This window comes from Rhodnius prolixus, unplaced genomic scaffold (genome assembly GCF_049639745.1).
Source record: "Rhodnius prolixus isolate KJV_2025 unplaced genomic scaffold, Rpr scaffold_15, whole genome shotgun sequence".
Classification (NCBI taxonomy): Eukaryota; Metazoa; Arthropoda; class Insecta; order Hemiptera; family Reduviidae; genus Rhodnius; species Rhodnius prolixus.
Window position 1 is genome coordinate 4465148 of NW_027411605.1, and position 27934 is coordinate 4493081.

At 36.5% G+C, this 27934-nt stretch overlaps 1 protein-coding gene across 2 annotated transcripts in view; it reads right to left on the reverse strand.

Moving 5' to 3' along the window:
- The window catches only part of gukh (NHS actin remodeling regulator GUK-holder), a 198194-nt gene that overhangs the window by 32149 nt on the left and 138111 nt on the right, over nt 1–27934 (reverse strand). For both annotated transcript variants that reach the window (XM_074129587.1, XM_074129586.1), the window contains exon 2: nt 3215–3450. In XM_074129587.1, coding sequence (XP_073985688.1) covers nt 3215–3450 — 236 coding nt within the window. The remainder of the gene's footprint in view (nt 1–3214; nt 3451–27934) is intronic.

Sequence of the window (27934 nt, forward strand, 5' to 3'; positions counted from 1 at the left end):
TTATGGACTACTTCCTGGTATTTAAACGAATCGCTGAACAGAAATTTCCGGTGAAAAAAAAAATAAAATCGACAATTTGCACGATTACAATACTTCCTATCATTAAAGTAGAGAAAGATAAAGTACAAAATAGATCTCCTTTGATCAGCTGATTATTCAACTCGTTAAAATAAATAAACTGAAAAATGGATTCATCTTAGAGAGAGAGCACGAACACTCAGTACGAGTTAAACAGCTGTAAACTACAAGAAATTATGAACGCGTAATACAGGGCGTGAAAAATTAAAAAAAATTACAGATATAAGGAAGGCACTGAAAGACAATAAAAAATAAAAGAAATCGAGCGGTAAAACTTGGAATACAGATTGCCCTAATCAGCATAATAATTGCAGACGCTTCTTATATGTTAAGGCGGAAGGAAATGCACTTTTATAAATCACTGCTTAAAAATATCATGTCACCACTGCGAAGAAGAGGAAGACAACAAAAAACACGAGGACAACAAATCGTTTAGTATTTCCTGTAAAACGTTATATTGCTGAAATTATAAATTTAATGTTATGTACGCTTGTAGTTCAGACAAAGTGTAGCGGGGATAAGTTCAAAATCAGAGTTTTATTTACTAAAAATGATGTGTTAGAATCAGTACATGATTTATCTGTTTCGTGCTTTTCAGTTGTGTACACAAATATCGATAATGTGCAACTTGTTGTAGCTTTTTTTTTTAAGAACTTTTTATATTACGTCATGGAATTAGTTTTTAATTTTAAGGGCGGATATTGATTCTTGCTTATATCGACGTATATCGATAATTAGAAACGATTGCAGCGCTAGGTGTGTAAGAGCAGGATGGCACTTTAATGTAACGCATAGTGTGAAGCTCTAATTCTTGCAGATTTCAACAGGCACATGTAAACTATTTACTATAAATTAAAAAAAGGACACTTTATTTGGTACCAGAGCGCTCAAAAAGCGTGCACTTCTGGTGCAATATTTCTTCAAAAAATTTGTTCGGTTTAAAATACTACGAGAAAAAGTAAAAAAAAAAAGAAAAAGTATTTCCACAGATTGAGCCTATTATTGAATGATTTCCGGTCAATTGAGTGCTTTATTAAATCCAATTAAATTGTTCAACAAAAGAGGCTATTTTAGCCTGGATAAGACGTGGCAGCTTCAACAACCTTCATAATCGTATTAAGACTGTGATCAGGCATAAGTGCTGGCTAGTAAATTGCCTAATATAATGGACTAAGTATAAATGTCTAGAAATGGAGTATGCAAATGATACTTAGACGAATGATTTACCACTTGGAGTCAGCACTGGACCGACTGGGGACTTCGAAATCAAATCCTAAAAACTTTATTTACCGAACTGTGGACTCACTAATCTAGATTATAATTATTAATGCGTTTACAGCGTTGATTTATTAAAGCCCTGGCGCTTTAATAAATAAATAAATAAAAAAGAAATACGTCCCAAAATATTTGATGAATTTATTTACTGTTATCCTCTAAGTAGGTATTATCGCATTAAAAGAGTTCCTTCAACAGGAAGCAAGTCCTCAAAAAGGTTCCAATTGGGTAAAAAAGAAAAAGTTAAAGCTTTTTGGTAAAACTTGGTGAAAAACAAGAATTCACTTCCTGAATTTTCAGGAAATAAGTGCGTTTTCCGGCGATGTTCCAAGTTTAAAGCAGATCTTATTAAACCGGAAGTGTTCGTGTTTTCTTTTTAAGAAAATTTTCTGAACTACTCCAACAATTTTCTTTAAAGTAGGTCCAGTGATTACTTGAAAGTAGATACTGACATTGTATTCCAGTAAAATTGGGTGAAGGGCGTAGAGAAGATGGGTTAGACTTCGCAAGCAAATTTTATTTTCAAAAATTGCTGAAAGAAAACAAAAATCTAGAGAATGCTTAAACTTCAGCAGGCACTGGTTTGGAAAACAACTAGCCTCACGACGGGTTGCCATGACAACTGCAGCATTACCACCATCGCATTCCTTACTAACTAAATGGGTTCAAACTCCATGGTAATTATTCAACCATAAACAGGGTATTTTAGCCTCTCTGGGCATGACATATCCTAAATGTTTAGGCCGGAAAACTGGTCTAGCCTATAACCGCCTAACATACTTTACTATAAATCTCTCATATTAACCATTAAATAAAATCCAAGGCCTAGAGACCGAGTATCGAACCCACTAAACCAACAATACATCTTAGATTTGCGGGTCTAGCCTATAACCGCCTAACATACTTTACTATAAATTTCTCATATTAACCATTGGGAATATAGACTAGTACCGCAATACATCTTAGCTTTGCGGGTCTAGCCTATAACCGCCTAACATACTTTACTATAAATTTCTCATATTAACCATTGGGAATATAGACTAGTACCGCAATACATGTTAGCTTTGCGGGTCTAGCCTATAACCGCTCGGCTATCGTGGCGCCTGCATTCTGATAATCTATTTAAATAAAATAGTGCGATAAATGAAACTAATATCGGAATATCTAATAATATCTAAAATTTCTTAAGCTTAAATGGCCATTCTAATTCTATTAATTTCTCATAATTCGTGATAGAACAATCTGTAATACGCTCTTGGAATATTACAGGTCAAAATTTCAAAAAATATAATAACTGGACTCTAAACGCTTTTTAATTAGAATGGCGGACGCAAATTCAATTATTAGTGTGAACGCGCATATTTGTTAGACGAAAAAAAATATCTCTCTAGAAGAAAAATCGCCCTGAGGGTGCCTCGATTTGATATTCTGTCAGCATTCTAGAGCATTCCATCTCCGGCACAAACATCTACATGAATCGATTTATTCTGACAGCCATTATAGCTATGTAACAATTGATTAAATTGGCTGGTATTGGGGGGGGGGCTATACCGATCTACCTCTTAAATCTCCCTCTTAGAGGGCGGCACCCCGCCCTAAAACAAGGGAATGTACCGTAAAAATTGAACCCAATTCAGGGAATATTTGAGAGGAGGGTTGACTTAAGTCCAAGAAGTGGAGTACCACTCCATCACTTACGCCGCGACAGCCGCAGGTGATTCGTTTCTTTCTATCTCTCCAAGACCCCTAGTGCCAGTTGAGGGCAAATAGTTCTCGATATAGTTTGCAGTGCCCTTTTTTTAGTGGAGGTGGCATTGTGCCTACCCTTGCCCTTTTTTAAAAAGAGAAATAAAAAACTTACCTTTCTAGTTTCTATATCATTACAGACGGCCCTCTTCTTGTGGCCGATGACGGGTGTCACGTTGAACACAGACCCTTGTCGTCTAAGGGTCGGCTCTTTAGGCGGTGAAGCGGCCGCATCGTACAAGTTCTTCACGCTGGTTGGTCTGGTCTGTTCGGTAAACAAAGACGTCTCCTGTTTTACCTTAGTTTTGTAATGGTCTTTTATCGCCCAGAATTCAGTCAAATCGCTTTCAGCTGAAACAAAATAAAGGAAAAAATAAATAAATAAATGAAATTAGTCAAAAATTAAAGGGGGGATATTAAGGCCACTTCTGAGAGAGTGGGGGAGGTGCTGGGCTTTCCTTCTAAAAGTGCCAATGCTTTACATTGTACAGGCCTGCCAACAGCCCAATTCAATAAGAATCAAAGTGGCACTGAAATTCCACAATCAGCTGGCCAGAAGTGCCACTTTTTGCCTAATAGAGTTTCCGCTCTTTTAAAATTTTCTTGAACGTTCAATTACAAACAATAAATCAACAAATTTGATTGAAAAATTCAATTAATGGAACAGATCTGAGAAGGCGTGAATAGATTCTTAGTGATGTTATAATAAATAAGAATTAAATATAAATATTGTTCGAATAAAATTAGCGAGTTAGAATCTGAAGAGATTTTCTAATGTTATTATGTCATATATTTTCCCTTTTCTTTCTCTCTTGCATAAACCACATTTTTCTAAAGATAAACACATTTTATAAAGAGTAAATAACAGCTGTTATAAAAACTAAGCAAATAAATAAGAAATAAAACAAAAAAAGTTGCCATAGTAACGGATTAAAAGAAAAAGTAAACAATAGAAACTACCAATGATATTTAATAAAAGAAGCAAATGGTCAGAGAACACCATCGTCAGGGTTAGAAACCTATTGTTCTTCTACGTGACGTCATACTGAGAGACAAGTCGTAACATGTTCGTGCAACTGGAATGATTAACAATACAATAACAATTGATTAAATAAAAAAAAAGTACAAATTGTTTACTGAATAAAGAATAATTTTTCCTCTGATATTTCACTTACTAGGTAAAGGAAGCAAAGTCATATTTACGACTTAAAGTTTTCACTGGAAATATCAATTTCGATTATTCTGTTCGATCACACTAAATTTCTCAAATCGGAGTTGTTGACTAACAATTATCGATCTCACCTTGGCTCATTACTTTTTGAAAACTCCGATTTCCTTTATTTTCCAAATAGACGTGCTATAGGCTGATGCCTTCCAAGTGTGGCTAACCTCAACTGTGACTGTACGAAAGGCATATGATTCTATGGAGGTTATATGATTCTGTTATGGTTACAATCAGGTGACTGATTATAAGGCAGCTGTTTCACGATGGGATTTTATATTTGGTTTTAATTTTTATCTTTTTTTAATCTCAGTTTTTAATTCAGTTAATTATTTAAGTTATGATCTTTGACTAAGTATAATGTATTTAAATAAGTAGAATAAGTAGGGTGCAACAAATTAGTACACAAAGCACGAAATCGATTTCCACAAATCGAAAATCTGATTCTGTAATTCAATTTTTAATTTTTCTTCACCTACAGACTGAGGGTTTCCTTTGAAACTTCTATTCTATTTTCCTTTTCAGTTAAAGTCATACTTTGCGTCATAAACAAATAATTCTTCAGGATCAGATTTTCTTTCCTACCTGACTGTAACTCTTACATTTGGACCACGCATACAAAAGAAAAGATTTGATACACCGCCAGTAACAGACGAACATTTTGAATGGAAAAATAATAGAGAATTGGTTAGTTTTTTCTTTTATGTTCAAAATCGTTTTCGGCACTTTGAAAGCTCCCGAAGGCTGCATTCTCAAGATGTAATTTCCCCAGGATTAGAAAACTACGCGATTATTATCCTTCTAAGTACTTCGTGAACTTCAAACTTCATCCAAATTCATGTAAAGTTGTGGAAAAACTAATGAAAGCAATATTTTCTTTATCCAAAAAGTATTTTGGTTAGTTTAGGAGGTCTTAGGGCCTAAGTAGAAGCTGTGCCACTGGTCTCCTCCAGATGCTGTAATCTTACCAATATAGAATAATTTGAAAAACATGAGCGTAGAAATACTTGAACGCAGAGGAGCAGTGGTTATGAGGAGTGAATCTTCTATATATGAGGTTGGAGAACGGGGAGTGGCCGACAATCAATGACAACCCTTTGCACAAGAGACCCCCTTGCTCTAGATGATTTAAGAGACTGCAGTTAAGATTTACAAGATTGGAACTGGTTAGTATGTGCAACATCGTCACTGCAGTGATTGGCGCATTCAACTAACACATATAGGCAATGTGCATTTTAAACTAACCGGAAATATCTACACTCACACGACTTCATTCTTTTTAAGAGAGTTTTGCTTCAAATATTTAGTTACGTCATTGTGGATTTAATCTGACGCATGTTTATTGTCGGGGTCAGAAATTTCTATATGAAACTTGATCACAAGTCAGCAGAAAGAAACGTACGTGAGTTCGAAATCTTTATACCAAACTGATTAGTCTACCTCTGATAATGCATGTAATTACGAAACGGTCAGGGATACAATAAACTTTATGACGTATAAAGCCAAAAAATTATTATCCAACACTGTGGGGCCTAACCACATTTTCAATAATTTAGTTGTCGAACACACACACACACACACACACACACACACACACACAGTGCTACTTCCGGTAGAAGACGTTTCTTAACGAACTTAACGGCGATCTAGTTTTCCCAACTAACAAAATATGTCTATAAGTGACAGGACCCCGAAATGTTAGAGGAAAAATCTCTACTCCCAAAAGTGTCCTAAATAAAAATTTTCTGGAAAAACGTTTTGCAACTGAAATTGGAAAAACTAAACGTTAGCAGTTAGTGTCTAAAATATAAATCAATTTTAAAAAGAAAAATACGCCAAATTTTTGTCGAGCAAAAACTAACATTTGGTATTAAAATTTCGCTGCTCTCCCCCCCCCCCCCAAACCGCACACGAAAGTGGCAAAGCCTTTCACACCGGAATTGTGAAATTATGGCTTTGATTTTACTCCAGTCCGCTAGATGGTGTTGGACATAAATAAAAACAAAACGCCCGCCAAAAAAAACAAAAAAAAAACGTAATCAGTTACAGCTGATAACTTGGCTGATTGCCAACTTAAAAAAGTTTTGTAACATTATTTATTGCCGTTGGCGTGTCATTAAACAACACTTGTAGAGTTCGCCTCGCTTTACACACATTTGTTTTTTTTTTATTTTGGTCCGTAATAATCGCGCTGTTCAAAAACTAAAAAATAATAAATGAATAAAGTAAAAAATAAAAAAGATCGCGCCAGGTAAACAAAATTTCAAAAAATATTAGATCAAAAGCGCCGACTATACCAGCTGATTTAAAAACAAGACGCCATTTTAAAGTGAACTTACAAATTACGTCACCAAGCTTAATTTTTTGCACAAATTACGATCTTGCTAATTCATTAGAAATACACTCATTTTTACGAAATGGTAGAATTTAGGGTGATTTACTACAAAGTGGTACGCGAGCCAAAAAAGATTGGGAAACGCTGATGTATTCAATGTGTATGAACGATTTAGGAAGACAGAAATTATTAATAATAATAATTTAGTTTTTTATGTTTTTATACTTACGTAAGAGCAATATTAATGCAGGTATTTCAGTACAGTTAGGAGTTAGATGAGTTACGAATGTATTTATTGGTTTGTCTATATTTATTATAAAAGAATGGGCGGGGCTAGAAAACAAAAATGATTGGTTCAAATTTAAGCCAATCGTATCTCGAGATTTCCTCCGACGTTTCCGGGAAAAATTCTCTCTCTCTTTCTCTCTAAAACTCTATTCATTAATAATTTTATGTTTCAGTAAAAACTGCAAGTCTATAAAAAAAGAAAACTTATTTATTAACCTGCCCTGTGGATGCTGAAATATTTAGATGGCACAGCAAAGTTGTGAAAATAAAAACTACGTACTTCTATCTCTGTCTCTCTCTGTCTTTTATTAAACAGAGAACTCGCCATATCGTGTGTTTACATTTGGCATAATATGGCTAGATATAATCGTGAGACATATATGGCTAAACAGGTTCCGTATAATATGGCCGTAAGAAACTTTAATAGATGTGTACTCGTATATGACGCCGACCGGATATATTTACACTTTTATAACTTGTTAAGATTTCTTTTGCTCAAGAATTATTTTATATTTACAAAAAAGAAAAAAAGATTCAACTGAACAAACAGACAAACCCAATCTGGAAGTGTAACCACTCACATGACTTTGGCAGTACTCAAGGCCAAATTGACACTCACACGGTGGTTTCTAAGTGTGAGTTTGAGCGAGTGAGAGAATAAGTGGATTACGTAGCTTTCAAACGAACCATTACCGGAAGTTCAAATCGGGTTTCAAAGAGCCATCAACAGGTACCGGAAATAAACTTTTGGAAAAAAACATCGCAAGTTTTAAGAAAAGTTAATTACGTAAAAACTGTGGTAACAGGAAATCAATTCATTCAAATTTCTGATTCATCCATTTCCAAAGAAGAGATTCTTTAACTTTTTGATCCATTCACAATAGATTATCGAGAATTATCTTTTTATCAAAGGTCAACATTTCTGGCCTGGATATTATTTCCATTATCTCTTTGTCCAGTTAATGGAAATCGGAGATTCCCATAAACTGGGAAATAATGAATACATTGTGAATGTGAATAGGGAGCGAATACATTGTGAATGTGAATAGGGAGCCTAAAAGTAAAGTAATTGCCTATTACTTCAGGTGGGCTTTACGTCCAACTACCAATTAGGTGTCGTGGACGGAGGCGACTAGCAAACATACTTTACTGAAAATTTCTTTTATTAACCATTAAATAAAATCCAAGGCCTAAGACCGGGAATCGAACCCAGTACCACAATACATATTAGCTTTGCAGGACTTGCCTCTTAACCGCTCGGCTACCGTGGCGCCTCCGTCCACCTAGGAGTCTAAATTTCTCGGGGCAAATGGATTTTTAATTAAACACAACCGGAAGTAACCTACTGAACACGAATCAGAAAGACGGACAGGTGCTCAAAGGTGTCAGTTACTAAAATTCTTCACTGTAATTATCTTGATGCCAAGTATAGGCGGATACGGATGTTTTCTGTTGAATTAATCCACTTTATACGAGTAAAGGGCTTACTCATTTATTCAGCTGACCTAAGTTGGGCTGAACTAATGCTGTCTGGCAAAATAGGGCTTGGACTAGCAGTCATTACCCAGTTACAACTAACTGGAAATCGTTAAGGAATTTACAGGAATTAACAAGCAGGGTTTTTGGATCATTGATTGGCCAGAAAAATTAAATTCGATTCCTTCTAATACATTCGTTCTGAGTTATTCTCACATCGAGTTAATTCTGATCGCTGGAAAGACAAAACTGTTTCGTATTCAGGTGTATATTTCTAAATACGCATTTCAGGTGAAACTCAATTTTCAAACTTTTGACAAAATCACGCTACATTTCCTCTCATTTACGAGAGACTGACGAAAGGGTTATTTTAGAGGAAGGAATGCGTGAGACTAACGGAGGCTGCAGAGAGCGATCGCCCTTCCCAACTTGGTAATATACAGCCACCACCAACATGGGCTCCACAGCTTCACTTCTTGGCTGGACCTCTCAGCCGCTCGCAGCGCCAGCACAGTTCCCGTCTGTACGTCTACGGACAAGTTCATTGACATACTTATGTTTACAGCTCCATTCCCCCATCCCCCACTGCACTCAATATCCTAGGGGATTATCATCTCTTCATATTTATCTCTCTCTTGTGTGATAATGCCGGCCCTGCAGTATTCAATTATTACACTGCATTCTTAGTCTTTATCAATTTCTATTTACAAAAACAAAACATGTACGAGGTGTGGCTATTAGATAACGAGACTGATGCTGTAAAACATTTTATTTTCAATTTATACATATTTAGTTATTATCACCTTCAGTATACACCCCTCCCCTATCCCAACAACGCTCCACAGTGAATTTACCATTGTTCGAAACCGTGCTGGAAGTCTTTTTCTGTGAGCTCCTGCATGACGCGTGCCGCTTTTTCTTTCACAGCTTCAACGGACCGAAATCGTATTCCTTTTAATGCAGACTTTGACTTTGGGGAACAGATCTAAAGTCACATGAGGCCGCCAGGTCAGACCTAAAACTGGGATGTTGTACTTGGTTAGAAACGTCTTCTTGAAGACAATGCAGTGTGAGCCGCCGCGTTGTCTTGATGGAGAACCCCGTGACTTGTTCTTCCACAAATTGGGTCGTTTTTTTTTTCTTACTCTTTCACGGAGTTGAGCAAGCGCCTCACCGGTAGTAATGTTGATTAATTATAATCGATATTTTTATCCGTTTTGGACTTGGAAGGGCGACCTGGGCGGTCATCATCTCCGACGTCTTCTCGGCCATCTGGAACCTCTCAAAAATTCATCGCCATAAACTTCTTTTAATAAAAGATCAAGTTTCAGTAGCGGTTTTACCAAAGTTTTGATGTGAAATTTCACGACAATTCGTTGCTCTACTACATGTGTAGTATCATGTTTTCGGCAAAATGAAACTCTACACCTCTTAGACAAACGACGGTTCCGGTCAGACGAGATTTCTCTGCAAACACGTGAGACGCTGCAATCGAAAGAGAAGGCTTTACGCTGTGCACAGCTGCCGGTCGTCAAGATTTGGCGCATGCATAGTTCTTCTGTCTCATTAGCAGCATCAGTCTCATTATTTAATAGCCACACCTCGTATTAGATAAAAACCCAAAAATGAAACTCAATCTGTTTTGTTGATCAAAATAACGCCAAGACCACCACCAAAAGATCGTCCTTCCAATAAGTGAAGAACCAATCTAAACTTTTAGTTAAAAATTCCTGAAATTCTATTCGGTAATATCGTACTTCCGGTAAACAACTTTTTACAATTGAAAATGTGGTTAGGTTGGTAGTGCTGGGTGATATCTTTGATTTTATACGGTCGTAGCACGCATGCTTAGCGTATCTCTGACCGGTTTAGGACTTTCATCCATGGATCAGATGGAAAAGAGATGTCAGGGTGGTGGATTTCCTGAATTAAAGGACGAAGTGACCGAACTAAGGACCGTTGATAGTTCACGGATGCCACAGTAGATCAAAATAGTTGAGGGACTTCAATCAAAAATTCCACTTTCCATCCGTAGGTGAAACCATTTGCCACTCAGTGATCATGAAAATGGACCAAGCTGTCTATTAGTATGTGTAGAGGGATAATGTAATGAAGAAGTGAGGCAGGCGCTCTGTGGGTGGTGGTGCCTCACAAGACATTCCATCCGCTGACCATAAACAAGCATCTTTCCTAGAAACAGGTTTTGTCCCCGCCGACACAGGGTCTCGTCTTCCTCTGCTGGAGACCAACACCATCTTCTTGTAGCCGTGCGGAGAAGTTTAAGGTACTCTGTGTAGGTGTTGTGTATTATATGATGGCCGACACTTCTCTCTGTTTCTCTTGGACAACCCTACGACCTCTTTCACCAGACCTTTGGTCCAAGTTCCCCTCAGGTCTGTACCACCTAACACTCGAAGTGTCTTTCTCTTTCACCAAGATTACCATTTCTTTCACATCTTCCTCACGAACACACTCACAATGTCTCATTCATCTCTCAACTAACTTAAATACAAACAGCCACTCCCTCCTCAAACCCGTCAAACAAATCGAACTAACGAATCGATTCTTCTTTAAGACCATTCATGTCAACTCCTACACGCCTTCTCCCTCTATTGACCACGCTTGAGGAAAATCCTTCCGGTCCAATTTAATATTGTTTTTTCTTTTTCTTGTTTACCTCGTAAGGATTTTAATTTTCCGAAGATCATTTTAGTTTTTCTACTGAAATTTTTGACTTTCTTTTAACCTAGTAATTTCGCAGTTAGCCTTAAAGCTCGCCTAAGAAATTAGGCATTACTTTATTATTATTTTCCTAAAATTAGGCGTGTAACACTCATACGACTTTTTCTTTAAAAAAACAAAATTTTCAAGTTTCGAACTCATAATTTTTCTTAAAAATTTGAACTTTAGGAACATAATATAATACTTCCTGATGAAACAGCAAAAGAAGGAGCTGCGATGATAACAATAATTCCTCAGCCCATTATCCCCTGCATCCTATAGACCAGGGGTGGCCAACACGTCGACCGCGGTCGACCGGTCGACCGCAAAGGTTTTTAAAGTAGCCCGCGAAGCTAAAGTTGAACAACTTGCTTTCACTTAAATTAATGTTTGAAAACCTTAATTCGATAATTTATTCTTACAATAATAGGCTGTCTGTGCAATGTCCCCATAATGTTTGTATTTATCCCGATGAACAATGCACGTGAATTTTAACGAGATTTGGAGAACTTCTGCCACAAATATGCTTATATTTACGAACTAAAGGTGATTCATATCCACAATTAAATGATGAAGAATGATTTCTTGATCTTGCTTTTTTCTGCGATGTTACTGAAAAATTACACCAATTAAATCTGCAACTACAGGGTAAAGGTGAAACAGTAACAGATATGATAAGCATTTTGAAATCATTTAAAGTGAAACTTAATATGCTTGCAATGCAATTAAAACGTCGTGATTTAAAGCATTATCAAAATCTGGCTGATGAGTCTAAAAATAAAAAGAATCTTCCTTATAACAAATATGCCGATATTATTGCACTGCTTCTAAAAGAATTTGAAAGAAGTTCTAACATTAAGTGAACTTGAAGATATTGCCAGTTTTTTGTCTTGCCCATTTAATGACAACATCGATGTTGAAAGTGTAGCTCAGAAACTAAACAACTTACTCGGTACTACAAATTTAGCAGGCTTTGAGAAGAAATAATAAATATTAAATGGGACATATGTAGATCTTAAGTCACTGGTTTCAGATTGTAATTTTTGGAAACTGTTTAAATAAAGATAAATATCCAAATATTCGGACAATTGTTGCCCGTTTTAATGCCTTCTTTGGATCAACATATTTTTGTGAATCCGCATTTTCATTTATGAATGCGATCAAAACAAAACATCGATCGCAATTAACAAATCAACATTTGGAATCATGTTTGAGAATTGCCTTAAGTTCATATGAGCCAAATTTTGAAAAACTTGCTGCTCTTACGCAGTGTCAGGTATCGTTCAATTAAACATTGTTATTCGTTTGCTTATTTACAATGTACCTACTTTTTTTCAAGTTAGTAAGTATTTCATCTCAAAAAAAAAAAAAATTATTTGTTTTCTTTATTTGTCATATTTTTTTAATTGAAATTCTTGTTAATTACTCGTATTTAGTAAAATATCAATGAAAAATTCTAAAATAGTTTGCCCATATTTAAAGTCGCCCGCAGACTAAATTTTTCAGAATAAGTAGCCCCTAAGGGATAAAAGTTTGGCCACACCTGCTATAGACGTTGTAGAACCGAGGTGGAGCAGTGGATTTTTGAAGGAACATCTGGAAACGGTGGAGATACCCCCCGGAACTGACGGCCGTCAGGCTAAAGAAATTCTTGGCCTGTCAAAAACGGCTATGGTTGGTTTTTAGCAGGTCCCGGATCCGCCAGTTGGTTCAGTTTGGTTAAATGGACATGCGAATTTAGGGTACCATCTTTTCAAAATGCGGCCTTACCCAGTCTCGCCAATCTGCGCTGGCTGTGGTGAGTCTTGTGAGACTGTGCGGCACTTTGTGGAGGTGTGTCCAGTTTATTCTAAAACTAGAGTCCTTGTCTTCGGAAGGTCAAATGTTTCCCTACCAGAGATTGTGGCATCTGGTAATCTTTACCAGAACTTTCTAGGTTTATTCAGTGCACTGAGGCGATTGAGTCGCCATGCTCCATAGTGTCCTGTTACTACTTTATTAGTTTATTATATTAGCATCTGGCAAATTTTAGCCGGATTTGTTTTTAAACCCCGGTATCTCCTATGAGATGAGGGGTGGGCGGGGACCATTGGGAACCATTTTGGATTGCCTGCGTTCCTTCCCCTTTTTGGTGGAACCGCCCTTCTAATACAAACTACAATCTTCCTGATTTTCCAGCATAAGAATGAAATCCAACCATTTTATCTAATGAAAGCTTTAAAATTGTTACGATCAACGTTTTATAAACCTAGTTTTTCACCATAGACATTTTCTTTTAAAAAAAAGTGTGGGAATTACAAATTTTAGCGAAAAAAACGTGCCTAAATCGATAGGACATTTCAAACAAGACATTAGATGAAAGCCACGCTTGCAGCAGCAACTTCTACTGGAAACACAAATATATACACGACATGGGAAACCATTTTCAAGGAAAACTAAATAAAAAGGCCAATCTGTTGAACGTGGAACTACCGGTAGAAGAAATTTTCTTTGGAAGTTTAACCATGCTGCTGGAGGGTAGCTTACCCTTCTGCCTACTTACCCTGAAATATAGTACAACATTTTGCTGGATGATATCCAATTATTTCCTGTACAAACTATCGAATTTCACAAATTAATTATGGTTTACTTAATAAGTACATTTGATAAGTATAAGGGAACATAAGGGAAAATACCTTTTCCGTCATTAAGGTTACTTCGGAGAAAGGAAAAAACCTTACAAGAATTTTCTTTATTTCAAGATTACTATCTGGTAAAAACTTCATACCGAAAATGCATCAAGAAAACGTGAAAAATTCACAGAACTGAGAATTGTATATACAAGAAAGCCGAACGCAGAAGATTTTCCATTTTCTCACTTAGTTGATCTCACAAGAGGTAGCGGAAGATCCCTGGCATATTTTGATAAGATCGCGTCAAATTAAGAGGTGAAAACCCCTAAAAAAAAAGAGGTAAATCATGTATCTATTTTGTCTTGAACATGCACAACACTGAATCTTAGATTATACAGATCTCTTGCAGATTATTTATCTTCGTGGGGGAAAATAGGCTAGCGATCTATTATCTAGTCAATAAATCAATTGATTTATTGCGTCATTGTTGTCTAACGCAAGGTAGACATAAATTACAGTACCATATTTGGAAGCTGATGAAACTTACTCCACAGATTACCGATTATTGCCGATTGAGTATTTGAACATTAATCTTGTGACGTCTATAATAAGCAAAACAGATGTCGAAAATTTTAGTGATAGATTCGCGAAAAGGGTTTTTAACATATTCAAGAGTAGAGTGTATAGCGGCGACAACTCGACTAAAACAGCGGAAGATGAGTTGTTCAACGCATCTCTGACGTAGAGTCTCTATTGTATACTGTAACGGTACTTTTATACACAGGAAACTTTGTAACCACACACTTAGCTCATGTACTTTTGTCTAGTTGCAGCGTCAATGAAAAAGTGGGATCCTTTTTTTTCAAAGTGGGACGGGATAGGACTTTCCTCTAGAGCAGGGGTCGCCAAACTTTTTTGATCATGGACCCCCCTATATAATTTTTCGAAATCTTCTTCGACCCTCGCATAAAAGTAATTTTCAGTTAATTAAAAATAAAACTATCTATTAGGCACTGTGTTTGTACAATTTATTTTATGATTTTAATCATTTTGTTAAAGTAATTTTACATTGTGTAACAAATAGTTTTATGAAAAATATCTTAATGTTGAAATTTAAATACCTTAATATTTATTAAATAATAAGTAAAGTAACTACAGGTATTGCTTCTCAATTAATGAGATGGGTGTGCCTGGTGTTTCTTTGTAAGGTTCGCTATATTGGGTTCGAAATTGTTTTTTCCTTCGACCCCCCCTGGCTCAGATCGACCCCCTACTTTTTGTTAAATAGACCCCTGGGGGTCTTTATAGACCACTTTGGCGACCTCAGGTCTACAGAACAAATTGAATATATAATGAACAGTTTTGTTTCCTACTTATTAAAGAGTTCCTGGAAATTATTGTATTTCAAAACTATCGGAAGGATACCCCTTTACTCCAAAACTATAGGAAGTATACCCCCTTTACTCCAAAACTATCGGAAGTATACCCCCTTTAGTCCAAAACTATCAGAAGTACCGCTTTATTTTATGTGCTACGAAAGAGTAGATACACGCAGTCCAAAATTAAGTTCGATATTTTGATATAATCAATTAATAGTTCCATGCTGCAAGGATCCGCTTCTTTTTGACGACTAGTTTTTACTAAAAAGTTATCAATTTAAAATGTCTAATCCCAGCCGTATCCACTATTATCTCAGCGCGCCCTGAGTAAATAAATACTCTTTAATGGAATATTCATTATCTTTAGATAAGATGAGCGCGAACAGGTCTTTTACATTGTTTTCAACGAGTATAATTTATGTATCTTGTCTTGCGCGTATTCAAGATCTAATACTTCTATTATACCTACTGTACACACGATACATTTATGTATTTACAAAATGTGAAGCTCAATAAAAAAAAGTTTAAGTTTCTTGACTTTAAATGCACAATATTCCAAACAAAAACAACGCTAAAAAATTTGTTCAGTGAATGGCCACTTCCGGTCCGCCATTTTTCTTCGAATTCGGAATTTTTGCTGCATATATATTGCTTATTATTACTGATAGTGGATAATGAGTAAATAATGGCAGATAAGAGAGAAGCCCAATCACTCTAATCGCCCTGAATAGCTATATATCCGGTTATGCGCAATAAATTGTAGAAAGTTTAAAGGAAAATCACGAGAGCTGTTATCGAGAAAATTCCCCACCCCTCCCCCGCAATAAAACTGGAAAATTGATTCATCACTTTTAGGTGGTAATTTTCCTGAAGCAGAAACCAATCGATGACACCTATAATCAGATAATAAGTCAAGAAATACGTAGAATCTTCAGTTTTTTAATATTTCCCCCAAAAGGGATAGTATCTTCCTGTAGGAAGACAACAATACAGGTGAATAGTTCTGGCGAAGAACACAACTAAGGTGACCAAGACTCTGGTGTAAACTGCCAGGTAATCCAGGTATGGATAATCGATTGTCACGGCAGCTACCTTTACAGGATATCCAGTTTAATGGCCTTGTAAAGGCCTCTACACACTGTATACGTAGTGCTGGGGAAAATACTGGACAATGACGTCGTGTGAAAAATCAAAGTGCAGAACTGCCAACTGTTCTCTGTAAATAGGGGGGGAAAAAAATCTCAATTTAGGAATAATTTTATTCCCTGTTATTTTTGGTTTTGTATTTTCAGGATTCCATACATCTGAAAGGAATTGTTCCTGGTAAAAACTCTAGATCCAAAGTCTCTCCCTACCTGTACAAAGGAAGTAAAACTTATGACTGCAATACCTCAATGATATTCATATTTTGGTTGCGATCTTAAATCAGCTGTAATGGCATCAAATTTCCCGATTTGGAAAACAGAGATTCACACTGAACTAAAAGTTATTATGGAATCCTAATTTCTTCAATTTGATTTGCATCACAAAATAGGAACAACCAAAAGGATGCTGCAATAAACTACTGCCCTGAATTCTGGACCAACAAGAGATCAAGAAAGATCTTTTACTATTTTCATGGTTGATTATGTTAGCGCATTGTACACTGAATTGATGTGCTGTAGCAGAAAATTCTTCGTTCGAAACTTCTAATTTCGCTTACTGAATTTATTATAATTGTAACTTTTCTAAAAAGAAGATATTTAGTTCAACGTTCAGTTAACCTTAACAATATTTCACTAAACCTTACTTTCAACAACATCAATACTAGCAAATAAGGATAATGAAAAATAAGTAAATCATAAAAAAAATACATTGACAGATTATCAATAAGCAATCAATAATTCTACATGTTCAAACAAGTTTAAACCTGAACGCAAAGCATAATAAAAAAAAAAGGTCGCTGCAATACACCAATGCAATTACTTGTTATAAGCTCAATAGAATATAACATCCACAATTTAAAACAGTTCTTATAACATCAGGGACCTCTGAATAAGGTGCGAAAATGGTTAGCGGTGTGAAATGTACACTAACTCCAAAAATCCCCAAATTACACTTAAACCCCGTTTAACACAAAATTACCCCTTTTCTTTTTGTAAATATACATTCTAAAGCAGTAGGATAGGTTAATCTGTCATTTAATCCGGAAAAGCATTGTTTACTTTTAAAAAAACACTTAAAATCCATATTTCCCGGTGAAAATTCTATAAAGAAAACTGGACATGAGCTCAAGACTTCCTGTGACTAACCAATAAAGGGAATCCAAAAAAAAAATTGGATTAGTTTAGTTCAGAAAACCAACTGAAGATTGCTCTCTGCATACTCCTGGCTAGTATTGTTTCAGCCTAATACAGGATAATCACTATTATATTCCTGTATATAGTAATAATGGACGGGATAGGTAAGACCTATTTACTATTTTGTCAGGAGGAATATCTCACCCCACACAGGACTGGGATCACGACTCACAGACTCACAGATAGACGGTGTCGCCGCCTCCCACAGCATCTCTTTGCCCTTCTACCATCTCCACCTCACAATCAGCCGTGACCTTACCAGGGGGGGGCAACCAAATGGATAACCATCTGAATCTTCCAATAATATTTTCTGCATTTATTTGTAACGATATAACAAGAACTGAAGCTAATATGTATTGTGGTATTTGGTTCGATTCCCGGTCTTAGGACTTGGATTTTATTTGATGATTAATAAAATAAATTTACAGTAAAGTATTTAGGCGGTTAGAGACTAGACCCGCAAAGCTAAGATGTATTGCGGTACTAGTCTATATTCCCAATGGTTAATATGAGAAATTTGTTAGTAAAGTATGTTAGGCAGTTATAGGCTAGACCGGCAATGCTAAGATGTATTGCGGTACTAGTCTATATTCCCAATGGTTAATATGAGAAATTTGTTAGTAAAGTATGTTAGGTAGTTATAGGCTAGACCGGCATTGCTAAGATGTATTGCGGTACTAGTCTATATTCCCAATGGTTAATATGGAAAATTTACAGTAAAGCATGTTTGCTAGACGCCTTCGTCCACCACACCTGATTGGTATTTGGACGTTAAGCCCTGCCTGAAAAAATAGGCGATTAATAATAACAACAGTCATTTTTTTTCCTTCTACGACAATAATTTACCCAGTTCTTAAACGATTTCGGTTCAAGTTAGGTCAACATTTAGAGCTCACGCATCGTGTACCTTTCTTTGGAATACTGAAGTTCAACCTAGAAACCAAAGAGGTATTTTTTTTTGTAGGTTTCATTAACATTCTGTATTACACAGGTACGCAGCATGTCTATCTCCTGTATCACTAGTTAGCAAGTGTACTGTGAGATAGAAACACAGTTGTAGTCAAATTTTATTCAACTAATTGGTTAAACAACCTCTGAAGATGGATGAAGATTCGTAACCTTTTCCCCCGGAAAAGTCTCCTTACAGGAGAAGCGAATTAAGATGAAGCAATTTTTTTTAAGCAACACTGCAGGCCGAAATCTTGTTTGGAACTTCTACATTGCTCAATTATCCACAGCCATCTAGTTTCGGGAGCTCAAGGAAACGATGAGGAAGTTCACTTGTGTTCCCACTGAACTTCAATAAAAAAAAAAAAATGGGAACCAATAATGTCAAGCCCTAAAATGAACAAAGCAAGTAAACTGGCGATGTCCTCCAGTATAGAATGTTTCCTTCCCTTAGGAAGTAAACAAATAAAGGAATATTTGTGGTGTACAGGAACAACAGCAGCGAGCCTGTAATATCCTTTCTGCCATATTAGAGAAAAAAATAGATTTAGCGTGTTAGTCACGAATCTGGCGTAGAACCATCTTGAGCATCAGCGGGACAGCAGCACTATTTGAGAGTGTTTCTACCATCTCGAATAACTTCCTCCCCACATCCGCCCAGAGAATAGCTGATCTCCTATACCATGGAGAGGATTTCTCTTAATGCAGCCTCTCTTAGAGAGCGAGATTGTGCTCACACAAGTTTTAAGGAGTTTTATCTCCTTCAAAGGCTCTTTATTGGCTTCATTGGTCCATTCGACCTTTCTCCGACTCTGTATTGTGATAAAACAAATCTGATCTAATGTGATGTGCGAGTTGGTGACTGAATCTTGAAAAATCCATTGAATTGCGTGACTCCTTCCGGTAGTTTTAAAATTTTCAACAAATTCTGAATTTAATCAGAGCATTTTATTCCCCCTGCCCACCCCTTTATAATGCAAAACACGCAGAGCCGTACATTGGAAATGATACTCGTGAGGGAAGAAGAATAGCCCACCCACCTTCTCTATCATGAGTCCCTTTAATCGAAACATCCGCCACAAATTTATAAAAACTAGTGCTCAGAGAAAAGAATTTTTTTTTTTTTTAACAAAGAGATACGTCATTGAACGAACTGGCAACTTCCGGTTGTAGAATTCTCACTAAACTCGGAATTTTGGCAACACTGTACAATAAGTAGGACTCGAAACTGTTCATTAAATTGAAATGGCTTCTCCAGAGGGAAGCCGCTCTCTCCCGGAAATGGCTCTCTTCATCTAAATTTCCAGGGAAATTGTGGATTCACATGGGTACAAAATGGCTTCAGTGATTCTCACTAAACTTGGTTAATAATTGATAAATATAATAGAAAATGACAAATATTCGATAATAATAGTAATAATACAAATGATAACATTAGAATAGATCTAGATAAGCGAGTGTAACCTAGATAAGAGCATGAACATCCGGTTGTATTCCAGAGAGTCGTATTGACCTATCTAGTTCCAAAATATAGGTGGCATTGGACCGGGTACCTTCACTCCTTACAATTGGGGCCAATTACAAGAGAGCCATTCCCATTAGAGTTCAAACTACCGTCCTAACATCTGTTCATATCGCCACATATGGAATGTACGACCTTTATGTTGCTGTCAGCGGGGTCCTTATTTATTAGAGAACTATATAATACTATTTAAACATCCTGTTTCTATATTAATTAAAAAAAAAAAGCTAATCCAACCAATCATCATAGGACTTCTTCTTGCAACAATTCTTACAGGTTTTTACTCACAAACTCGTGAATTTTCGAAAACATATTTACTTATAACCAACTTAAACAGTAAATGAGGGGCGAGTGTTGATCTAGTGGCCAAGAGCGTGGCTTTGTAAGTGGGAGATCACTAGTTCGAATCCTGTGTATGACTTCGCGGTATGACCGCATATGATAGTAAAAAGTATGAGCTTTTGGACGTTAAGCCCTGCCTGAAAAAATAGGCGATTACTTTTACTTTACTTGTTTTAAACAGTAAATGAAGCCTGCGGAGAACCAAAAGTCGCCTATGGAGCTTTATATAAACGTTGCTGTCAAACCAGTGATCTACTAAGTGCATTTTTTTTGGAGATTTCCGACATTTCGAACTATTATGACTAGTTTACTAACCGAATTTTCGTATAAAAAGACTGCTATGTGATTCTAAGCATTTATACGGTGAACTGTGGTCGCTAAAAATGCTATGTGCATCAGCCAGAATATTGTCAACGACAATATAAATAAAAAAAGCAATCAGCTGATTATGCAGTAATTATACCCACCAATAATTTAATAAAAATTCATTAAATTTACTCTTGAGTTATGTACAGTGCTGAGTCAGAAGGATTCATTTGAAGAGTTCATCAGTTCAATCTGCTCAGTCAGGGGGGGCGTTATACTTGAAAACAGTTGGTATGACTGGTCTTCTAATAAAAAGACGCCCAGCGAAGAATAAGGTGGGCGTTAAAATAAAATTATAATAAAAAGAAAGAAAAAAACTTATAGAATAATCTGGAGTGATGTAACAGTCGTTGGTACGTTCGTTCGTTTAGAAAAAAAAATGCGGAGGCGTGTCTTACGACACAACTTCCCCAGTGCCACCTGAATAGAGATTTCTGCTTTATTTTATTTTAGTTCACTTCCTCTTACTGTAGTAAGCTTAAACAATTACTGTTTTTCTAACAACTTCCTTATTCTTTAGATCTTAGCAAGCTAAGCACGTTTTATCTGGTTTTCACAAAACTGTAAAGATTTTGAAAATAAAGAACAGGTGTTTAAAAACCTTTGCACCCAACTGTAGCCCAGTTAAGCATGTTCATTCACAGTGTACAATCTAGAAAGGCCTAAAAAGCAAGCATCTATTTTTAAAGGTCAAATTCCACGTTTACTTAGTGACTTGCTGCCAACTTAGTGGTAAGGATATTTAATTCCCTTTTTTTTATTATTATTAATGAGAAAATACAATTTAATTGAACAGGAAGACCCTGGAATGAACACTCACATGACTTCCTGCAAGCCAATAATCACGATTGTAATTGAGAAAATTTTCTACCAATACTAAACAGGTTTTGTTATGTTTAGTTAGCTGAGGTTTATAAATTAGCATTTCCGTTAAATATGGAACTCTAGAACGTACTGCTAATAGTAAATAAGTGACGAAATCGAATAGTATCAGGTTGGCACTTTATAGGGTGAGGGGGTACTTAAAGTTCTAAATCCATGAAAAACTACTCGCCCAATCATTTCTAAGAAAATGCTTGAATCAGAAGAGTGCCGGAAGTTAAAGGAAAATCTTTTAATAGGATGAAAAAATAATATTCAGTCGTGATACATTTATTCTGCCGAGCTTTCGGACCTAGGGACTAGGTCATCTTCAGGGCTAGTTTATAAAGTAATATTTTACATTACAGGGTTGGTGTATCTTCTGTCTTGTCTGTTCATGGACTGAATGTGATCGGTCTGTGTGTGTTCATGAACAGACAAGACAGAAGACACACCAACCCTGAAATGTTGTAAAATATTACTTTGTAAATCAGCCCTGAAGATGAGCTAGTTCCTAGGGGTCGAAAGCTCGGCAGAATAAAAATATATCATGACTGAAACTGGCAGTTATTTTTCCATCCTATTGACACTATGAATAATGAACCAAAAATAATGAACAGCTAAGGAAAATCTTTTGGTCAAATTTTCCGGAAAATAGAAAAACTTGCATCTTTAAAGCCGCTCAACTCCTGCTAGATTCTGGATATTTTTTTTTTTTTTTTGGTAGTAAGGATCAGAAACGGGAGCAATGATCAAGAGAAGGGATTAGCCGAGTTAGTTAGCGTACTGGGAATTCCAACGCGGTGGAGATCCTATATTAGGCTGTCCTGTGACGGACATTGCCTGTAACGAGAGGAACACTGTCCAGAAAGATAATGAAAAAAAGCTCTAGGACGCCGATTGGCTCAGATGTTGAACGCGCCTTAAATTACCGGCCTCCCCCCCCAAAAAACGGGGGATGCAAAAATTTTTCTGATTTAAAAGAAAAACCTTCTACATCCGGTGAAAAATACTATTAGGATCAAAATTAGACATGTGTCCAAGTTTAGGGCCACAAATCACATCTTTAACTGCTATGGTGACTAGAACTTACACATTTACAAAAAGGTTATAATAAATTAATTTTGGTGTAAATCAGTCTCCACTACAAAGGAAGTACATTCTACTTCTCTCGCTTCCGGTCTAACGAGGTTTCCTACCAGAAATTATTATTATTTTAGCTGAATATCTTTTGTTTTCTATTTTCTCAGACGACTAAAGATGACATGTGTCTAGCAGGTTGTTTGAACGGAACTAATACACGAAAACCTCTCCCATTACGTCACTAATAGATAAGACAATATTTGTTCCTACAGGCATTACAGGAAAGTTTTACGTTCAGAACCACTCCTTACGTTGAAAGAGTTAACTAATTCTTTTCGTATATTTTAGTTTTAGACATGTTAGTTATTTTAAACTAATGTTAACAATACCCTCTCCTCAGTAAACAAAATTTGGAATTAACACCTACACTACTTTCACTAAAATCGTCAACGCTGTCACAGCGTTATATTAAAGTATTAATAAATATTAATATTAAGTATAAAGTTAGTTAAAATTTATAGTAAAGTATGTTAGGTGGTTATAGGCTAGACCCGCAAAGCTTAGATGTATTGCGGTACTAGTCTATATTCCCAATGGTTAATATGAGGAATTTATAGTAAAGTATGTTAGGCGGTTATAGGCTAGACCCGTAAAGCTTAGAGGTATTGCGGTACTAGTCTATATTCCCAATGGTTAATATGAGGAATTTATAGTAAAGTATGTTTGTTAGTCACCTTCGCCCATGACACCTAATTTGGTAGTTGGACGTAAAGCCGGCCTGAACAAGTAGGCAATCACTTTACTTTACTTTATTTTAATTACCGAATGTCAAATTACAACTGGCATATAGCAAATGTAAAGTAGAAAAAAAACCATATGACGTCATTGAATAAACCATTCTAATTAAAGCATCAGAAAGGTAAAGTGCACTCGATGAAAGTAAAGTGACGTATTGCTGATACCCTCTAAATAGACGGACACCACAATAGAGGGCGCTAATGGACGCTTGACATGCAAAGTAGTAGAAGAGCTCTTTTAAAATGAATTTATCATCTCGTAGCTCTTCTTCCGTTGGCCTCCTAATCTATTAATGGGCAACAACATCTGTAGTATATAAATAGATCGCATCATTTCGATTGGACACCCTTAATAATATTACCTCAGAGGGAACCTCAAAACTTATTGAGGTGCAGCTAATGGACCGAAAAGAAGGAACAAAACAACAGCACGCTGAATATGGGACCTGCTCACCAAGTTCTACGTCTTGGTCCAATCTTCACTTCCTGTGTAAAAAGAAATATTTCAATTCTGCCGACTTTTCCATTTTCAGTTTTTTTAACCGGAAGTTTATATTTTAAGGATGTACTCCCGAGGGTTTCTATCCCTGAAAAAAAGGGCCTTTGTGTTCGTTCAGCAAGAAAAGGTTCTCTCCCGAGCACAGAGATGACGTTGGTCATAGGTCATATAAGGTAAATTTTTTTTGTTCATGTACGTACACCAATCGCAGCCAACTACATCTGTTGCATAATTTTCATTATACGACTATTTAAAATGAAATAAATAAACAGGAAATACCCTGGCCACTTTAAATTCTTCCGGTTTTTGATCGCTAAATTTATCCACAAAAATGGAGAAGCTATATTATAGATGTCCAGCCTCTTGAACAAAATTGAAAAAAAATAAGCTGTTGAATTTAAACTGAATTTACAAAATCAAAGAAAAATCAGCAGAACCGGAAATGGCACTTTTCCGCATAGAATTTTCCTTATTTAAAGATTTTCTCGCAATCAGCTGCTGCGATGTTACTTAAACCTTGATTAGCGATTACAAACACATAAATCTACATGTTTTTCCCGGAAATTTGATTACGGATACTTCGTGAGAAGAGTTAATTGCCTTCTAAATTGATAAGAATTAAATGTTAATGGAATTCGATCACTAAAAAGGGACAGAATACTCTTTTTAGTCGACAAAAACTTTCTCAGAATTTGAATTTGAACTGCACAGATATATGGACGGTTCAAAATAAGCACAGAACAGGAAAAGATTAAAAAAAAAAATTTCTCTTACATAGATGAAATTCTAAATTGCTAAATATTAATAAAAGGCACAAATCTGACTAAAACTGATGAGAATAAATTGCAGAAGTCCTACTGGAGGAGGGGATGAGAACTGGGCCCACCTTTATTCCACCTGGGGGCATCCACTTCAGGGGCCAAGCAATCTTCATTACATCAGGGAAGCAAGAAAACATGTACCTGGTATATTAAAGGACCGTGTAAAGGAAGAACCAACCCCTCGAGTACTGCTCCTGTGGTAGGTATCCCAAAAATACGTCCAGCCTCTTCCACGGCCTGGCCACTCACTACATCTCCATTAATTAATCGAAAGTTGTTGGTGGAGGAATACTCTGAACTAGCTATTAAGACAAACTGAGCGACAAACACGATCATTAGCGGGCGGCTTCATTAGTGTAATGGCCACCTTTTTTCCTTGAAAGTTTCCGCGAAGATCCTCTACTTCCGGAATATGTTGTCAACAGATTTTATTATCACCTAGCAAAGAGCTAGTAAAGAAACTATTGTGCGATTGGGGACACAATTTTCGATGATGATTTTGCAACCCACACCTCGTATTGCCCGACTATCCCCAATTTTACTTCCCATAGAGGATATTTTGGGGGATTTCCGGCAAAATTGGAATTTTGATTAGATTAGATTAGAATATCGGGGTGGGACATGTGCCCCATGGCGCCGCAGCCACAAGAGGCTTATTGTGCCTTCCCCTTTGGATCTAGTAGACGAAACCTCCCCTACTAAAGAGGCTGAAGACTTTCCCTACCAGTTCCTTCTGAGCTACAATCTCCTTTGGTCTAAAAAGTTCCAAAGATACAAGATATTGTATCTTGTAATTGAACAAGAAATGTTTTTTATTATTTTAAAACTAAAACTAAAAGTAAAGTAGTCGCCTACTTTTTCAGGCGGGGCTTAACGTCCAACTACCAATTAGGTGTCGTGGACGGAGGCGACTAGCAAACATACTTCACTATTCTTATCACTATACTCATAGTATACTTCACTATTCTTATCACTATACTCATAGTATACTTTATTATTTTAAAATTAATGTAAACCAGATATCAGCTATGTGAACGGGTAAAACAAGAACTGCAACAAAAATGATGATGAAGTAAAAAAAAGAAATGAGAGCAACAGATCTACGTAACTTGCAGGATTTCCGGAAACGTATAGTACATTAAATTTAAAGAGTTTAATCCCATGGGTTCTCGGAAAAATTTGTTGAAAAACTGAACTTGAAGAAGTTCAGGGTACTTGCTAATTCAGACTTTTTTTAAAGCTACAATTTTAGCAGCTCACTTAGCCCCATGAATGTGATTTAGTTTCGTAACATTACATTGAAAGTAATAGTTTAAAAGAATGCTTAGGAGTCTCCCGCTTCCCCAGATCTAAGACTTGGCAACATAACCTAGATAAGCCCAGAGATGACGTTGATACACCAATCCAATGAGCAATGACATAGTCAACTACATCAGCTGTATAATTTTCATTACACGGCTTTTTCAAAATGAAATACTACCCTGACGTCATCAAATTCTTCCGGTTTGAAAACGCATACATACGAGGTGTGTTCAAAAAGTAACGGGAATTTTTAAATTTCGCGGGTTTGGAGAGTCTGATTGTAAATTTTTTTTTTTTATTATGTTGGTACACATGCCCCTGAAGTACGATAAAATTTTCAGTAATATTCATTGTTTACTTCTTAAGTGGCAGCCGTTAAGGTTAGACGTGTTTTTCGAGCTTGGCGATTTTTGTTTGTTAAAAAAAATGGATCAAAGAATTTGTATTAAATTTTGAGTAAAAAATGAAATAAAGTGTGTGAAATGTTAATAAAGGCATATGGTGAGTCTGCTATGAGTAAAACAAGGATTTACGAGTGGTATAAGCGTTTCCAAGATGGCCGCGAAAACGTTGAAGATGACGAACGACCTGGACGTCCAAGCACATCAACAACCGATGAAAACGTGAAAAAAGTGAAAGAAATGGTAATGAACGATCGCCGAATCACAATCAGAGAAGTCGCTGATGATGTTGCCATATCAATTGGCTCATGCCATGAAATTTTTTCGGATGTTTTGGGTATGAAACGTGTGGCAGCAAAATTTGTTCCAAAATTATTGAATTTCGAACAAAAACAGCGGAGAATGGAAGTTGCTCAAGAGTCACTCAATGAAGTCGACAACGATGCGGATCTACTGAAACGTGTTATAACAGGTGACGAAACATGGGTTTACGGATATGATGTCGAAACTAAGGCTCAATCGTCCCAGTGGAGGCATTCTGGATCGCCAAGACCGAAAAAGGCTCGACAAGTGCGGTCGAATGTGAAGGTTATGCTCACTGTGTTCTTCGATTTTAATGGCATAGTGCATCATGAATTCTTGCCACAAGGCCACAAGGTCAAACAATCAATAAGGAGTACTACCTACAAGTTCAACGCCGTTTGCGTGAAGCAATCCGAAAAAAACGCCCGGATTTGTGGCAAAACAATTCATGGATTTTGCACCACGATAATGCACCTGCTCACACTTCATTGCTTGTTCGTGAATTTTTGGCCAAAAACAAAACTTTAACGATGCCCCAGCCTCCATATTCGCCAGACATGGCTCCATGTGACTTTTTTCTATTTCCAAACATAAAGAGAACATTAAAAGGCCGTCGTTTTACAAGCATAGATGACATTAAAAGCGAATCGCTGAAAGAGCTGAAAGCTATCACAAAGATCGAGTTTCAGAAGTGTTTCGAGGATTGGAAAAAGCGCTGGCACAAGTGTATTGTATGCGAAGGGGACTACTTTGAAGGCGACAATATTAATGTAGATGAATAAATAAATATTTTTTTCAAAAAACGAAAATTCCCGTTACTTTTTGAACACACCTCGTACACTATTTACTTACTTTTTTTTTGTTAACAGACTTAATAGACTTCAGAAAGGCCATTTCCGGTGAACATTAGATAGAGACAGAAAATTTAGCCAAATCGCAATACTACCTCAAACATCATGAGTATCATAAGTATCTGAATGGTGTAAACTAAGTGTGAGTTCGCGGCGATTTTTCCGGTTTTACAGATATTTTGTTGAATCCCATATAATACCCCCTTACAAATACGTATTTCCGGCGGAAACTGGCTAATACACCAAGAAGATGGCATCAGAAATTTGAAGGCTACAGCGGAAGTAATGAAGAACAATGAAAGTGCAGTGTGCAGGACAAAACAAAATGAAGAAATCTAAGATTTGGATTCACACTGTAGCAATGGCG